Below are 18,060 nucleotides of genomic sequence, written 5' to 3'. Positions count from 1 at the left end.
ACAGTTCAGGCCATATTACCGTCACATGTGCCGTTTTACACATACAACCTAACCCGTGCAGGGATGTCTTACACATGGTTAGTGCACATCAGCTGTATGGTCACGGTTAATAGGGCACCTTTAACCGTGACCATACACCTCCTCCATTATGCTCACCAAACGTGAAGCACATTCCAGGTTGTGTTACTCCTGTGACTACAGTTGCTGTGTCGTACCTGTTGTGGAAACGAAAGCAGCTGAGAGCTGTCGTGCTCGGCCCACAGATCTGCGTCACTGTGTGTTCACACCAAACGCAAAGTCAGTGCAAAGACTCAAATAGACACAACCACACGTCACTCGCATCCGGGGATGCTCACAGCATGATTTAAATCACACACCATTTGCATTATGCAATGGAATTATTTCAGGATCTTGAAGAAAAACATCGGGCACATTTAGGGAACTGATATCTGTAATGTGTGTCACTTGGTGAGTTGAATTTTAGGGGACCCTTGGGTGTTGGCAGAATTTCAATGTTGTTTAAAATGTACACATATAGGTTTATTACTACATTACATTTTTTTTATGATTTTCTAAATACAACCCTGTTGATAGTTGAATGACAGTGAACTAAAACACTGAATTAAGTGGAAAAAGTCATGACAAACAAATGCAGTAGTTTTTACTAAAATTCTGCCATCACCAAATGACTGTATATAATATATATGTGATGGAAAAAAAGGACAATGATAATAGATCCCTTTTAAAAAACAACACAATATGAAATGTTACAACTCTCAAAATGTTTTGAAGCCATGAGGCTGTTCAGCTCTTCCAACACTTGTCCGTGTGTCACAGAGCTTCAAGATGTGAAGTCTGAGTGCAGACGATCTGTGTTCACTGCTGTATGTTTCTCTCAATGACAGGCTACACTTCCACAGGATACATACATGGAATCGCTCTGTGTTTGTTTGACCTGCCAGGGATCCTTTTCAAGGATTAAAGCCTTCTCCTCACCACATTAAAACAGTAGAAATGGCAGCACATGACATACCAGCTCATTTCATTGTCTTGGCGCCAGTCTCTGCCAGGCACCTACTACTGTCTGTTATGGTTCTACTGCATTGGAAGAACTTGTAATCAGATTCGTTGGTCTTGTTTAAAGTGATACCGCTGTTAAAAGACATAGTCCTACAGTAGATTCAATATTACTACAAGTATTGAAGGAAAAATACAACAAATAACACAATAAAGGTCCTCAATGTTAGTCTCATCAGAGTTATCATTATTTATTGACTTATTATTGCCACATTCATTTCAAGCAGATTTTTACCGTTGTCTACAGTCAAGCAACTATATGCTGATTTTACTTATAGCAACACATTATATCATATAAACCCATCAAAAAATATGTGCAAATCTTTCGTTTCCAAATTAACTGATCATTATTTCTGCCAGATTAATGTAGCGTGACACTATTTCCCTCTAAATGTAATGGAGTAGTAGTAAGTGTATTGAAGTATAAGATGAAAATACTAGTACCATGTATATTAATTGTGCGTAATACAGAATGAGTAAAAGTGCCTTTTATAAGTTTGTGACAAGTTACATTGAATTTTATGTTTTCTCCTTTTCAATATTCATTTTTATCAATCATTCATTTACTTTTATTTTATTTGGAATATTTCATTCAATATGTGTTCCTTTATTTATTTTCAATAAAAAGTTAAATAGATCGATGACATGTAACTTGTAGCATGAAAAAAACACATTATAAAACAAATCATATAACAACATATCTAATTGTTTTGTCAAAATGTTCCTTAGTGGAGCAACAAGGCCGCGATGGCCAATCCTGTCCTTTTTCACACATATTTCTGTGTTGTCCTCTGTGACCCCAGCAGAGGGCAGGAGCGCAGGAACCTGGCGTGAAGCGGCTGTGCAGCCTGTCCTGGTCCTAGCCGGGCCCAGCCCACTCTAGCCCGGCTCGGCCTGGGTTCAGCGTGGGCCGCATCGCGGTGTCTCTGGTCAGGCAGCCTGGAGCCCTTGGGCGCTGGCAAGGGGTGCGGGCGTCCGGGAGGGGCCCCCTCAAAAGCCATCTACGAGGGGCCACACCCACACGGCCATTACGGTGGAGGCTGTTCTGGGCTTCTCCCGAGGCCGCCCGCCTGCCATTTTTAGAGCAGCAACAGAGTAGACCACATGCTGTGGCTTCAGGCAAGTGGGGGGAAGGAAGGTTTCTTCTTTATTTCCGTCAAAGTGCCATGAGCTTTGAGAGAATTCCTACATTTGCACTCCAGTAGCCTCAGTCAGTTTGGACAAATTGTTTATCTCATGGATGGAAAAGAAAAGGAAATCCCATCTTACGTTTTTCATCAAACTTTTCAGCAACGTGGAACTTTTCATTCAAATCAAATTACGCTCCACATCCCGATACCTTGCTCCGTCTGTTTAACTTGTGCGGTTTGGTGTTTCTCCCGTCAATAAAAGAATAGATTAACTGAAAGTAATAAACTTAGTTCCAAGATCTTGTGAAATATGTGAAGCCTGGTTGATTTAGACCTGCGCAGGCTCAGTGTTTTTCAGGAGTGTGTGTGGGTAAAGCGTTGGGTGGTCTAAAGGAGAGAAGACTCGAGCTTCCTCTTGCACACACATGGTGCGGCTTGGCCTTTTTGTTTTGATTTTAGGGGTTTTACGTTATAAGTAATAAAGTCCCCTTTAGGTATGACCTGCTTATTTTACCTACCTATAATGTCCTTCTATTTTTGTATTATACGCCCTACCCTGTCCGCTCACCATTTCTCTCAGTGCTTGCAGCCTTTTTCCAGCTTAGGCCTCCCGCAAATCCAAAATCTGGACTTTTCGCTACATTTCCAGCTCTAGTTTTGACCATTTCAAATCCTGCTTTAATGAACAACTCCTGTCTTTCTAGCCTTGCTTCTCCTCGTCCCGACCCCCCCTCTCCCGTCTTGATCTGAATCACCAGGAAGCCCCCACATCAGCCTCCTCTCCAGAAGAGGAAAGACAAGTCAAAAACACTCCACTTCTGTTCCACACAATCACTCAATAGACAGGGACACATGATACTCTTGGTCACCCGTCTAGAACACGGACGCGAGCGCACTCGTTTGACCCACTTGAAGACATTATCCCTCTCCTGCCGTGCGATATGTCTTTCATAAATAAACGATAGTTCCAGTCCTCAAAACCACATCGTTACAGCACTAAGGCATCAAATGTACGGCTTTGAACGATCTTCTGCTGGGAGGAAAAGAGATGGAGGCTTTGACTTGAGAGTGGTGGACCACAGAGCTGAAGCAGATCAGGGTTAAAGTTACATTATAGGGTCCTTTCAGTGTGTTAGTTTGAATTTTATAAGATTCATCGAGTCGAAAGTATAATATTGTAAAAGTTGTGTCTGACTTCTGTTTCAATGTAAAAGAATAAGTATGAAAAACCCAGGAAAAAAGTATTTCTAACAGGAAACACTTTAAAAACTGGGATGGACTTAGGGACATGCAGAGTAGAATACTGGTTATTTTAGTACAATAAGAACATCCATGAGGAGAGTTCATTAGATCAAGAGGAACATAAGTTATTTCCAGGGCGAGGGTACGAGAGAGGACTGCTGGTGGTACACACACACACAAACACACACACACACACAGACCCACACACACGACACATGGAACAGATCACACAATGCATGGAGTTGGATGTGCCGTACGAAATAAAGTAACCCAAAAAAAGAAAACCTCAACTTACTCCCTTTAAAAAACCCTCCCCTCTTTTTTGGCCGGGCTCCGCCAGGGAGTAATGAGCTCCCACCCAAACCTCAGCACCAGCTGCTGTCAGAGTCTGGGGGCACTGACTAAATATGTACAAACCGGCAGGGGGAGAGGGGAGGGTGTCGGTCGGCCCTCGGGGGGTACAGTACAGCTCAGCAGGCGCTGACATGACACGGTTAAAATAAATCACTAGGAGTTCAAATACAAGAGAAAAAAAAGTTAAATTGATCAGAGGAATCACAGCAAGAAAATAACTTGATAACTGCATCCAAATACACACACATGTCACAGCTAATTCCTAACCCGAGACTATATCATAAAACTAAATATCACCCTAACTAATTAAAACCGGATTGTGACCTGAACCTTAAAACCAATTCTTAATCCTTCAAAAGACACCGGGTCCTAGGATTAAGTCTTACGTATCCGTAGCATGGATAAGTTTGTATAAAAAGTCATCAGAAGGCTAAATTGTTTATAGCTGTTATTATCATTCAAATGATAAACATATTCAATCTTTTCTCGAGGATATTCATGGTGTTACACATTTTCATACACAAGAAAAGTCGCACAAGTTGCATGCATCTTTTTCACATGTTTCATATTCACACACTGTGTCCTTAAAGGAGACTTGTGTAATTTTGTGATGTCTCTCACCTACATCTCCAGCACGGCCCGCTTGGACCGACCAACCTTTCAGGATTTGGTTTCTCTTGGTGTTCACCTGAAATCTGATTTATGTTCATTTGAGCTTTATTAAGAACTCGAATTGATGCTTGATTCCTCTAACAATTTTTTTTGGGCGATCAATTCCTTTCAAAACTCCACCCAGCCGGATGCTGACAGAAAGGTGGACTGGTCCGTCTGCTTCTAATCCACTCGCCATATTCCATTCTTCGCCATTTCCCAGCTGCCTGCACTCCTACTTCCTGATGGTCTCATGTTCTGTGGCCACACACGTTTCCCTGGCAGGCCGAGATGCACACTGGCACTGTACCGGTCTACCCTGAGGTCCGTAGTAGTAGCTGAGGAGAGTGAGCTGGAGGTAGTGGCCTGTAATACAGAGACTCACACTTAAGACGCCATGACCCAGAAGTTTGCACCAGAAACATGACCAGGCTGTGATGTTTGTTCCAGAGACCACCATGAGAGAGAGAGGAGAAATAAAACTACATTACAATTAGGTATATTTTCTTATGGATTATAGGCCTGGTTTCAGAAATTATGACAATTATCTTAATGTCCAACGTGAGAAAACACAGCCTTCTCACTTATTTGAATGGAGAGAGGAAGTCAATGCAGAGGTCTCCACCCACCGAAGCAACACGGGGTCGTCTGGCAAAATAGTCGAACCATTTTCAACTTTGGAGACAACGCAACATGATATCATCCGGCAAGGTGCTGCACTGGCAAGTCGCATACAGGCAAGTTGGCTTGTAGCATGGGCCAAAGGTATTTCTGATGTTTACATTGCAATCGTCAAAGCAGTGTTTTGGCATCGGAGAAGGCTTCAGATTCTCAGATCTTTTCCTCTAACGGGACTTCCTGGATGGAATTGAATGCCTCACCAGTGCCTAGAGCAACACACCCCCAGCCCCGCTGCCCCCCTGCACTGCTCTAACACAGGGCTGTTTTCGGTCAAAACGTCCGCTCAGATGTTTGTTTGATGATCTGACAAGTTCCTCACTGTGACCTTTAAGTCCTTCAAGGCAAATCCAAGTCCTCCAAATCAGATTACGAGTCCCAGTGTCTTTCAGGTCTCAACACTGACCATGGTTATATCACACAACATTTAATGAGTTTTTTTTTCAAAGCTTTGTTGATTATGACTTTAACTTGAAAACAGTTAAACAAAGGTCAACAATTCCATATTTAACTGAAACTCAATGCAAAATCTGCTCGATGCTTTCTTTTAACTTTTTATTTTTGTTGGTTTTGACCAGGTCAAAGCCAGGCTGAATGTTTTTGGTTTCAAGCCTCAAGTCTAATTAACATTTTATGGGGCCTGAAGACTTCATTGTGACCCAGGTTTGACTCGAGTTAAACGGTCAAGTACACGGCACTGCCGTAAAATAAACTCAAACGCAACACACAGGATGATATTTTTACCTTTCTGACAAGGGGGTTGTGTTTTCACCCCTCTCCATTATCGTTAGTTGTTTTGTTTTTAAGGAAGATTACACAAGAACGTCTGGTCGCATTTCCACGAAACTTGGTGGAGGGATGTGGTGGCGACCAAGACAAAACACATTTCATTTTGGTACAGATCTGGATTAGGGCGTTGATTCAAGGATATTTGTTTTACTTGCTATAACATTGTGCATTTTCCAACATTTCCTTCATTAGCCAAGCGAATAATTCATGGATCTTGATTTAAAAAAAATCAGGCACATTTGGGGAACTAATATCTATAAGTCTGTGTGATTTGATGCAGCTTAATTGAATTTAAGAGGAACACAAAGCCTTGGCAGAGGTAATGCATTCCTCTGAGTGCTATTCAATCTAAATTTGAATTTCCAGATCAAATCAGTTTGATAAAAGGCGTAATGTGGATGAGGCTAACCATCCAGATATATTTTTTTTATGTAATTTAATTTGAATGCATGACATTATTGTTGCAACAGAGGGTTTCTTGAGCTATTAAGACCCATCCAGCCCCGCCACACTGCATGTAGTGTCGCTTTAACCTGCAGTGTCCAGTCAGAGGCACAGTAATCCTCTAAGTCCCTCTCATTTCACAAAGTATGTATAAAGAAATATTGAAAGAGACTGTCATTGCTGCCATTGCGCCATCCTGAGCAATTGCATGCATGACGCCTGTTGGGGTCATTAGGTGGCCACAGGGCTCCTCGACAGACGGCGAGATTACAGGCCAGATGTCAGCTTGTATACAGCGAGAAGGCGGTGGACTGGGATTTGTTTGGGAGTAGATGGACTTCTGTGTTCCTCGAGCTGATACTTGAACGTAATACCCTGTATGCCAAACAGCACATTCAGCGTCGTACACAACATTTTGTGCTTCCAGCTCGGGATAATCACTCATTCTACAAACAGTCAGAAGGTTTTTCATCGAGGAAAACAATTAATGTCTCCCCAGCGCCATGTGGGATTATTTCTGACGTGTGGTCACCAAGATATCACAGCGAGACGGAGAGCGAATGAGACTTTGATGGTGGGGGGGGGGGGGGACGACGTTGCACTGAAATAATCATTCAGAAGCAATCTTCGCAATTCTAACCATTGGGAAACATCTCGCCCATTTTGTACTCGTGTTTGGACAAAAAGACGGCAGGTGAAAAGGAAAAATCATCACATAGGGAAAGGATTACTTTCTCCTGATTACCACCATGTCTGATGACTGGACACGTTCTGTCCGCTGGTTGAAATGCAGCCTGTTGGCGGTTGGATTACTCAGAACCACCAGCATGCTCCAAATAGAGGCCGACCACATGAGCCGGGCAGGTCATTTAATCTAAAGCGTGCTGTCTCTTCTGGGTTTTTTTTTTCATGGCCCGGCTCGAGTGACGGCCCAAGTGACGAATATCTGACGCTACAATCAGCAGCATCCACAGCCTTTGTAATGTACATGCTATTCACTGGTACATTGTTTACCCTATTCCTCTCTCGCAGTCTCTCTGTCTATATGTTCCCCTCTTTCTCTCTTCCCCTCTTTTCTCGCTCTCTCATTTTCCGTTGACAAGCTCTCTGAATCTTTGACCACACAGCCTGGAAAAATAGCACCGAGTCATGCTGCAAGGCAAGTCTATCCCTGACCCTGATTCCCTCTCACCGCATTTCCATCAGCAGCAAAGTAAAACACATCTAATCATTTCAATTTTCCCCCTCCGTCGCAGTATTATTAACATTGTTAATTTTCTGAGGGCTGCAGCCCAGAGGGGAATGTCAAGGGAAATGCATTATGGCGAGATATTCCATTGATCCGCCATTATATACACTTATTCGGTCACCGTAATGGCCTAATGTGACCAAGAGGCCAATTTAAAACAAATGTAGAAAACAGAAGGCCATTCAGCCCCGAAAAGAAAGAAGCACTTAAAACCAAGTGTGTGATGTCAATGTATAGACATGGTCTAACATCCAAATGGTCCCAGGGCTTTGTTTCATGCTTGTTTGTGCCGCTGCCGTGCTTTCGGGTTAACACCAAGAGGAACTATCTGGCAAAACCATCACTGCTATATCACGAGAGCTGCCTGCTGGAGAAACTTGCTTGTACATAATGAAGCTAACGGATGTGCTCAATGCATGCAGGGCTTGAAAGGTTTTTCATTTTTAAAAAGGTTCAAAGAAATTACCTAGCAAATAAGTAGTAGGTTAATTTGACTGTACTATTTTGAAAGTAAAATTAAATTTACTAAGATGCTAAATGGAAATGAAGACATCATCAGTAGAGAGGAAAATCTGAAAATACAGAAACTCCAGCTCCCATCGGACATGCACTGAAGTCCGAACATTTTCCAGAAATTCTTGGGAGGGGCTGTATATGAGAACGCAAATGTCCAAGTCAGTTGCTCCAGACATTTTCCGGGAAACTTTTCCTTCCAGTCGCCATGTTAAATGTCCGGAAAATGTCATTCACATAGAAGTTGCTGAGGGAGATGTCCACTTGGAAAGACGAGGAGATTCGACCTTTTGGCAATAAAGGCAGACGCCAGTGTCAATGTACTGTTAAATAAAATGCATGATTTCCGCAGAGGAATTTATACATTATGTCCTGCCGCCTGCATGCTCTTCTTAGGCGCCCCACCTCGCATTAATGTTCTAGACATTTTCCTGTTTCTGTGAACGCAGTCTGACCCAGTCAAAATCCTGCTGCGTTCCTCATATGTGAACTCGGAATGTCCGAATTATCCCAAACATGTTTCTGAGTGCAAAGAATATAAACTAAACATTTTGTATGAGTAAAAGTTTAAATCCCTCTGTCAATTATCTATCACCACTTCGCAGGGTAGCCAGAGCCACTCCCAGCAGACACTGGGAAAGAGGCGTGGTACCCCCTGGGTCACCAGGGCTGACATACAGAGACAAACAACCATTCACGCTTATATTCACATGGACAATTTAAAAGCTCCAATTTACCTAACCCTAGTGTGGGAGGAAGCCGGAGTACCCGGAGAAAACCCACACAGACATGGGAAGAACATGCAAGCTCCACACAGGCTGGTGACAGTGGTAACCACTATACACCAGTAAATATATACTGTTAACCAGGCAGGTGGATTTTATTTCAAATGCATTTTGTTACAGATCAACTGTTATCTGGACATCTGATCTGATTCAATAAACATGTCCAAGAAACATTTAAAAAAAGTATTTAGATTCAATATCACTAGTTATTTAACCTTCCTATGCCTTTCCGTTTTATGTCTCACCACCTGTCCACTTCTGTAAACACAACGTGAAGCATCGTGCAGCCTGAAGGAGAAGATTCAGAAGCAAACAAAGCGCACACTCACTCACTGCCATCACCTCAAGGCGGTTTCTCCTTCTCTGGAGCAGAGCAACCAGAGGAGGATTCGCCAAAGAGACACGGCTCCACAACAACGTTTAGCACGGAAAAGTTGACCACTGGTGAAGGAGACAGTCTGTTGCAGACAGACTTATTGCTTCCTGTTTTTTACCAAAGTGAAATAATGTCAGGTTGAGTAACACACCCTAATTAAAAACTACAGGAATTAAGGTATCACAATACACTGAATTAAAGTTGTGTCTCTTTTTGATGGTTGGGAGAACTGGGAGAGGCTGGTGTATGATACAGTGTGTCTGGTAACTATAGTAGACTGCAGGCACAGTAATGAAATGAAATGGGATCATCCTGAACCAGCTTCACTGTTACTTTGTCTAATGGAATGACAATAAGGATAACTGTTTGATTCCTTGAGTAAAGAATGTTTACTAATCAAGAAGGTATCTTCATAATATTTGCTTTGCTAACACTCATTTTGAAACGGATAAATTAAAACGTTTAAAAAGGTGGTTTCAGGCGAATGGTGGAGAAAGTGACAAGATCAATCTCAGGCCTGAGTTGTATTGAAAAGGGGCCGTTGAAAATTTTAGAAAATGTTGTCACATCGTCACGTAGCATTGTTTTGCTCAATTTAATTATTTTTTTCCTTTGTCAGCAGGATAATGTAAAACCTACCGAACAGATTGCGTACAAAGAGGCGGATCGAGAATTAGTTTTCTCTTTCTATAACGTTGCAGTTTTTTTACATTATCATAAATTTCCCAGAAGTCCACGCTGGGATCTTGATGAAAGACAATCACACATATTTAGTAGATTGGTATCAATGAATTTGTGTAATTTGTTTCAGCTTGATTGGATTTAAGGAGACTACTTGGTCTTCTCTGACGTATGCACACTATTGAGTTCCGAAGTCTAAATAAAAATCAAGACGGGTTCAATGTTATAAATTCAGATCACTCATGAACACACACACACACACACATACACACACACTGGTCAAGTCAAAACCAGAGTACTGGTATATTTTCTTAATTTAGATCCAAGCGGGGAGAGACAACCTTTGGAAAGCTGATGTCTTGGGGTCTTTATCCAGAAAGTATCTGCCTGCTCAGCCAGAAAAGTTCCAATCATTCATGTTTGCCATTAATTGCCTTTAGTTGAAGTAGTATCACACCAGGTCTATTTGATTTACATATAGTTTTCAAAGCAGCAATCACTATGCCACTTGTTGCATTTAAAGGGGCCAAACCTACAAGAACCTGTAACTACTAATAGATGTGATAGCAGTCATATGGACAACTCTCCGTACCAAACGTATAATCAGCCCTGGGTAGCATAATCGTGCCCACCCAACGCCGAGAGGTTCATCAGGCTCGCCGTGCCTACTGTACGTACCCAAAAGTCTAAACCACACAGGGCAGAAAATAGTAAATAGAGCAGAGAAAGCTTTTTGAAGAGGCTGTTAAGAGCTTAACGCATTCCCTAATTATAGATCTCACTTGCTCCCTTTTGAAGAGAACTGTAAATGGGCACACGCCAAAGTTTCAGATCAGTACAAGTCTTATAAAAATGAGGAGAAACAGCCCCTTGCGGACCACTTTTCAGAAATATAAGAGCATTTTTTTTTAACCTCCCCTCTCATTTCACCTAAATGTAAAAAAATAAAGCATTAACGAACGCTAAGAAGAAAAAGGAACACTTCACTTACAGACGCACTTCAGTGACTGAACATGTGTCAAATGAGAGGGGAAGGAAATCCCTCAGAAAGTGTGATAAGGCTGCCACGTACAACACACGTATCTGTGAGGATTTGACGCGATATAACAGGCCCACAGGAGACGTTATTGATTATATTGCTTATAGATTTCACATCTATACGCAGCAGGTGTTGTCAGCGTCGGCCTCCTGTGGCACCATGCCCTCAGTTCCAGTTGAGGTCCACAGGTTTGTGTGACTGCGAGCGCAGGAGTGTGCGACCATGTAAACTGTCGCATGTCGCAAGCCTTTGTTCTCCTGCTCTCACACCCCTCCTGGAATAAGAAAAATAAAGCAATGAAGGTCAGTTGGAGAACAGACTGCCAAATATAGCTGCTGTGTTCATGTGAGGGCCAGACTCTCCAGAACGACAAGCCCAGCTCTGACCATGCCCTGTAATTGAGGAGAAAATAAGGACAGAAATTATATGTTTATTTTTGACAACAATTTTAATCTTCTGTGCTCTCCTTCAGAAAACGAGACGCCCACAAAAAGGCTGAGAATCTGTGTCGCCTGAGAATGAAAGTTGAGCTTTGTTTTTTTTTGTTTAACCGAAAAATTAAATCAATGAAATGCAGCAAAAGAAAACAGATTCATAAGAATCTCAAGTTTTCGCTTGACATGAATCTTCAGCGTTGATACATCAAAGATAAAGAAGAGCATGGAAATAACATTACGACAAACTAATGACATTAAAAGCTTATTTTACTTGTTAAATTTATGTTAAACTATACAAACAACCTCATAAGATTATCTTTTTAAATAAATATAAGGATAGCGATGCTTTTTCTATTGTACACGCTGTTGTATATGATTCAATGAATAGTTTCATAACCTTTGTATGTAATGTATCTGGACATTTACTTACTCATTTCTACTATGATGAGCATGAATAATTGTGTCATGTAAATTTGTGCTATAAAAAAATTGTCATTCAAAAAGAGTTTGGTCTCAGCATTGGTGGGTTTGTTAGTGTGCAACTCTGAATTAAAAGGTTTCTGAATACAAGTAAAAGATGATTCATTATCTAGATTCTTAAAGTTTCAAGTGAATTCATTGAAAATGGTGATGTATGTCAATATTATATTCAATATTTTTAAAACAATGTGTACAAGGTTTAACAGGCAGAGGGGTGAATGGCCTTAGTTTACGTACATGTAAGTTATGAGCATATTTAAATAAGTAAAATAAGAACAAATACATTGCTTTTGATTTAAAAAAAAAAAAGCATTATTCCAGAACCAAACATTATTCATGATCACAGAAAGATATTTGGAGGATTCTGAAATAACACGTTGCCACCGTCTCTGACAGTACCTCGCACTCTCAAACTTTCAGCCTTCACATGTTCCTCTTTTTTCTCTTGTTTTACTCATCGTGTCTTCCTCGAGGAAACCATCCTGCGAGTCGGGCTTTTCCTCCCTCGTCAGTACGCGGTGCTTGAATTTCATTTTATTTGACGCGATAATCTCTTCTTTATTTTATTTAACGACTCGCTCCTTTCCCTGTGCGCTTGTCTGCGCAGCTCGGGCTCTTTAACCATCACAATTAACGTCGAGAAAAGGGCCCGTAAAAGCGCGTTTGAGAATATTAGAAACAGAGAGAGGCTTGAAACCCAGAATAATAAAATCTCGGATGGAAACCACAGACTTTTTTTTTAAATATATTTATGTGGCTTCGGGTTCTTTTGTTATTTTTCCTCTCACACAGAGAACATGGAGCTTTAGTCCAACTTTTTTTTTTGTATTTACACTTCTGCAGTGACGTCGCATGAATAAAACGCATCTATGGAGATGTTTTGAAGTGTTAATTCTCCGGCTCCACTGGATTAATCCCAGTGGAAATGATCCCAGTCTAATTGAAATAATATCCACATGGTGATTGATGAGTAACCCACTCGTGCGTTTATCTTTAAAAAAAAAATCTGGAATCGGGGAGGTGGGATGTCCCCCCTCTCAGAGTTCTCCACCAATCCCCGCGCGTCTTGCTCCAGCTCTGGTTTTTTATTGCTTCTCTGCAGAGTCTTCAAAGAGGCTGCAATTAGGGGGCGGGCTCCCTGCGCCTCAAAACACTTCCCCGCGTTACTGCCTGACTTCTTCCGAACTGTCCCGGGACCCTGAGCTGCGCTTCTCCCTGCTCCCCTCCCTCAGCTTCCTATAGGATTTAGTTTCTCAGGGATGGCCGCATCTATTCTGGAGGTAGGGAATGTTATTGTAAGTAGATTTTTCACTTCTTCTTCTTCTTCTTCTTCATACAAGTACAACTTTTTGTGATGTGATTATTGTGGAGGTTTCAGGTCGAACTTATTGTGAAGTCATGCATATTGTGCGTTTGTTTGAGGAAAGTTAACCCTGGAGTTTAATTTGAATGTTATCGGCATCTGACAGGCACAACCTGACTGATATACACTTGTTCTGTAGAGGATGATGAAAATGATATGAAGAAATATCTGAGTTGTGGTGTTTAGTGATTGAAAGCAACTCACATTTCAGGTTGTGTTGCTGACATCTGCCCAGCACCATGAAAGTCACATGTTACTCTCTGATCATTATTGTCTATATGCCTTTTTATTCCCATTTCCTCTGTGCACATCCTCTCACTCGTAGCTTAATGAGGTGTTATCTCACGTGGCCACATGAAGCTTTACAGTTTCCAGCAGTGAGTGAAACCGTGACCAAGGCAGAGACGGTTTAATTAGAAACAAAGTTCAAAAGATCAACAGGATTCAAAGAGCTCATGTCAGGGCTTGTTGGTAAAGAGACAATAAAGTCAAAGTTATGTGCTAGAAATAAGAAAGAGCCTTAGTGCGCTCAAGCAGTTAAAGCACATTTAGTTTTAAAATATAGATACTTTTATAGATTATAATAAGTACTACAGTGATACTGCAGCAGATAGACGATGACCGCAAAGTCAGAATAAACTATTGCATATTATTGCATTATTATTGCATATTGTAGAAGCAACCACACAGTGATGTTGCATAGAATAACAATACAAGCAATATTTTAGTGATTTTGCTTTAGTTGTATCCATATGTACAGCTAGTAGTAACAGTAGAAACGTGCCTCTCACATCGTTGCCACGCGGAGAGAAGTAGAAGAATCACATGAAATTGTTTTTCTAAGAAAAGTGAAGTTTCCTCAGTGTTTGATTTCTGCTCCGCTTTTCTTTTCTGTTCACTTTAAAAGTTTTTTTTTATTCCAAAACAGCTAATGAATATGGATGTTTACAGGAAACACCATGGCATACATGTACAATCAACTTGATTATGATAGATGATGGTTACATTTAAATCTGTAACGCTATACAACAGGACCAGAGTGAGACCAGTGGGACACTTTGGACCATGAGCTTGTCTAATCAATGTCACAATGAGCGATAGGGGGACAAAAACATGTTTGACAAGTTACAGTTAATAGTGCAGGGCTTAGATACACGCATACACGGTTTTATAAAGCCTAAAAGCAAACATGCATGCGAAATTGAGAATAGCTTGTAGACAGCGGTTTAAGTGAAACAAAAGAGCGAGGGAATTCCGCCTTCGCTGAGCAGAGCAGCATAACAAGCATAAACATTCACTGCTTTAAATTGCCCTGACCACTTTGAAAACAGAGGGAGAGCAGAGAGAGCCAGCGGTGGCAGTCAGACATACGTTTTTTATTAGAGTTGACACTGACAGAAGCAGCGGCAGCGAGCAGCCATTTCCTGCAGACAGACAGTCTCATTTTCTCCCCTGTCTCCTCCTCCCCAGGAAGACGCACGCTATGGCTCCAGTCCTCTGGCTATGTTAACTGCTACCTGTAACAAGTTCGGCAGCACCAGCCCCATCAGGGATTCAGCTACACCCAGCAAGAGCGGCAGCGCAACTCCAGTAAAGAAGCACTACATGATGACCTCTGACCTTCAGACAGTGAAGAATGGCCGGACCGCAGACGGCAGTGGCCTGGCGGACTCCTACACTGGCTCCTTCACCACAGCTGGAGGAGGGGGAGGAGGTGGTGGGCTGCTTACACCCACTGGAAGCCCCCCTCCTTCAGCCGGAGGCTACACTACAGAGTATAACCCTTTCTCCCACTCCTTCCAGACCTCTGTCTCCCAGGATCCGTCTCTTTTAGTGTCCAAGACCCACGCTACGGCCGATTGCCTCACCAGTGTCTACACCTCACTGGATATGTCACACCCCTATGGCTCTTGGTATAAGGCCGGTATCCACCCTGGCATCACTGCTAACCCATCTAATGCCACATCCTCCTGGTGGGATGTCCATCCGAACTCCAACTGGCTGTCAGCAACGCAGCCCCAGGCGGACGGAGGCCTCCAGGCCTCCCTGCAGCCTGTAGCACCACAAGCATCCCTGAGCCCCCAGATATCCAGTTACGGCACCGACTTTACGCAACTCAACTCGGCACCTTACCCTTCTGTGGGCCTGGGATCCTCCTCTCACCTCCTACAGCCTTCCCAGCACATGCTGCCCCAGGACATGTACAAGCCCAAGCCTGTGCAGAGCTCAGGGCTGATGGAGAGTCCCATGGGCCTAAAGCCTGCCAGGGGATCAGGGGGCTACAGTGGCGGGGCACCCACTAGGTCCTCATGTGACTGCCCCAACTGCCAGGAGCTGGAAAGGCTGGGAGCCTCTGCTGCGTCCCTGAGGAAGAAGCCGGTCCACAGCTGCCACATCCCGGGCTGTGGGAAGGTGTACGGCAAGGCCTCTCACCTCAAAGCCCACTTGCGCTGGCACACCGGCGAGCGTCCCTTTGTTTGCAACTGGCTGTTCTGCGGGAAGCGTTTCACCCGCTCGGACGAACTGGAGAGGCACGTGCGCACCCACACTCGGGAGAAGAAGTTCACCTGTCTACTGTGCAACAAGCGTTTCACACGCAGCGACCACCTCTCCAAGCACCAGAAGACCCACGCAGATTCTGCCATGCAGGGGAAAGCTGTAGCTGGGGAGGGAGAGGCAGATCCTCGGGGTGAGGAGACTGCAGAGCTCAACACCAGCGCTGTGCCCAACAATCCTGGTGCTGACCAAATCTCCAACGGAGAAGAGAAGACTGGCACAGCGAACGGAGTGGAGAACAGCAGCGGACTGTTGGAGATCTGACTTCAGTGAATCGTCTGTTCAGTGCTTCTTTTGAGACATGGTGGACTTGTTTTTTTAATGGTGACAAAAAACACCATTTAAATAAATGAGTATTTTGTTTTATGACATGAAAGGACATCAGATTAAAAAAAGACTTGATATGATAAATGACTGAGCATGTTGCAGGTAGCAATGGCTTAATTTACTGTGGACCACACACACACACACACACACACACACACACACACGATTAACAAGCACACAACATGAGCAAAGCCTGCAAACAGAGACCAGTGCACAAATATATGCAGGCACACACAAATATGACCAACTAAACCAGGCTGTACGTGAACACAAATATATCATGCGTGTTGCATGAGCACATGCACATGCACAGCGATAACTATTAACAAATGTGCAAGCATATATAATGCATACATATAAGCGCACACACAAACCTGTGTCTGCACACACATGAACACATACAAGTAAACATGCTCGTGCACAGACTTTCTGCCTTTCAAATGAGACAAACCACTGGGGAAATTGAATCTGCATAAGCTGAAGGAAAAGAGCTCTGAAGCCGCAAAAGGAAAGTCCTTTTACAACAAGACTTATGGGCGGGATGATGGAGTTGATGGAGCGTTGCATGCCTAGAGAAAGAAATCCGATTTACAGCTGTACTTTGATACTTATTCATTATTACTGAAACAATCAGAGGACAGTCCTACATACTGCTTCCTGTTGCTAAAGACGTTTGGTCTCGCAATTTACTTTTTGTTTGCTGTTTGCTTCTTACTATGTCTAATTTAATTTCATATTTACATAAATAATCTAATTTATGTCTTAAATTATACACATGGAAGATTATCTTGCGCCCTGTATGAAACAGAATGCCTGTAACACATGCAAGATGGTTGAAGCTGGCCAAAAAAGAAATTAAAATGCATTAAATTAATACTTTTTCTCTTATTTATTAGTTATAATGTGGAGTTTAGTGTTTTTAAAGATTTATTTATAGATCTTGAAGTTAGATGTGTGTGTAAACTATTTCTCTATAATCTTTCAATTGTGAAGTCTTCCACACCTGACAATGTAATAATAATAAGGGCTTCCCCTTGTTTGTACATACTATATATTTACAACAATATATGGATAATGTTAGGTGTGTTATTTTTCTACTTTTTTTTATGTATTTTCTACATTTTGTGTAACTTCCATGATGAGAACGATGCCTGTGTTGCTTCACTTAAAAGACACGTAAACCTAAGAGCTTGATTTGTCGATTTGGAACTACAGGTGTTTGCAGGTCTGTTGTGATATTTGTGTTTAAGAGACTGTAAATAGTGATAAGCATGAACCCTGGTGAAGGTGCACATGTCGTTATGAGTTGTGGTGTGGAATCATGACTGTTTTGGTGCTTTCTAAAAGTAAAGAAATTTCAAACGCATTTCTCCGCTAGTGTTATTCTTTTGACTCGAGGACGTCTTGACTTTGAGAAGAAAATAAAAAGGTGTTCCTCCCTGAGCACGAACACTCTCCTCCACCCTTCCCCTCTCCTTCTCACTCACTGTCCCTCTTTTCATATCTTACCATATTTCCATCTCGCCGTGGCCAAGCGAATACTTTCATTATCTTTTGCAGCACAAACAAAGCCATCCACTGAGGTGAGGTCTTGGCTCCACACAATGACCCCCTTTCAGAGAGCCACTGTAGTTACACTCAAAGACAATTGCTCCACTCTCCAGCTCGAGAGGGGTAATTACTCAGAGCGATGCTCCGGCGGAGTGGGGACAGGGGAGGGGCGGGGATAAGGGGACAGGGGAGCTGCACTTGTATTGTTTGTTGAAGAAGGTGGTCAAACAAAGGACCCCAATTAAGACAGGAAGTGGGAGCAAAGACGCAGAGAAGACACTGGACCAATTACATTTCTCGGTGTGTCAAAAACACTCCAATTTGGGATCCTGCTATCG

At 42.5% G+C, this 18,060-nt stretch overlaps 1 protein-coding gene across 2 annotated transcripts; it reads left to right on the top strand.

Moving 5' to 3' along the window:
• Positions 1-13,184: 13,184 nt before the first annotated feature.
• On the top strand, positions 13,185-17,498 carry sp7 (Sp7 transcription factor). 2 transcript variants are annotated; one of them, XM_062405344.1, is made up of 2 exons: positions 13,185-13,205; positions 14,759-17,498. In XM_062405344.1, the coding sequence occupies exons 1-2, from the start codon at positions 13,185-13,187 to the stop codon at positions 16,106-16,108; spliced, it is 1,371 nt and encodes a 456-aa protein (XP_062261328.1). In that variant the 3' UTR covers positions 16,109-17,498. The 2 variants fall into 2 exon arrangements, with proteins under 2 accessions (XP_062261328.1, XP_062261320.1); XM_062405336.1 differs by having other exon boundaries at positions 13,185-13,220.
• Positions 17,499-18,060: the final 562 nt, after the last annotated feature.

The sequence above is a fragment of the Platichthys flesus genome, chromosome 2 (genome assembly GCF_949316205.1).
Source record: "Platichthys flesus chromosome 2, fPlaFle2.1, whole genome shotgun sequence".
In the NCBI taxonomy this organism is placed as follows: domain Eukaryota; kingdom Metazoa; phylum Chordata; class Actinopteri; order Pleuronectiformes; family Pleuronectidae; genus Platichthys; species Platichthys flesus.
This window is presented reverse-complemented; position numbering and strand designations above follow the sequence as displayed.

Bases quoted from the DNA above. Each gene is read 5' to 3' on its own strand.
- sp7 (XM_062405336.1), top strand. From the start codon at position 13,185: ATGGCCGCATCTATTCTGGAGGTAGGGAATGTTATT. The intron at 13,221-14,758 runs GTAAGTAGATTT...CCTCCTCCCCAG, and splicing joins TGGAGGTAGGGAATGTTATT to GAAGACGCACGCTATGGCTC.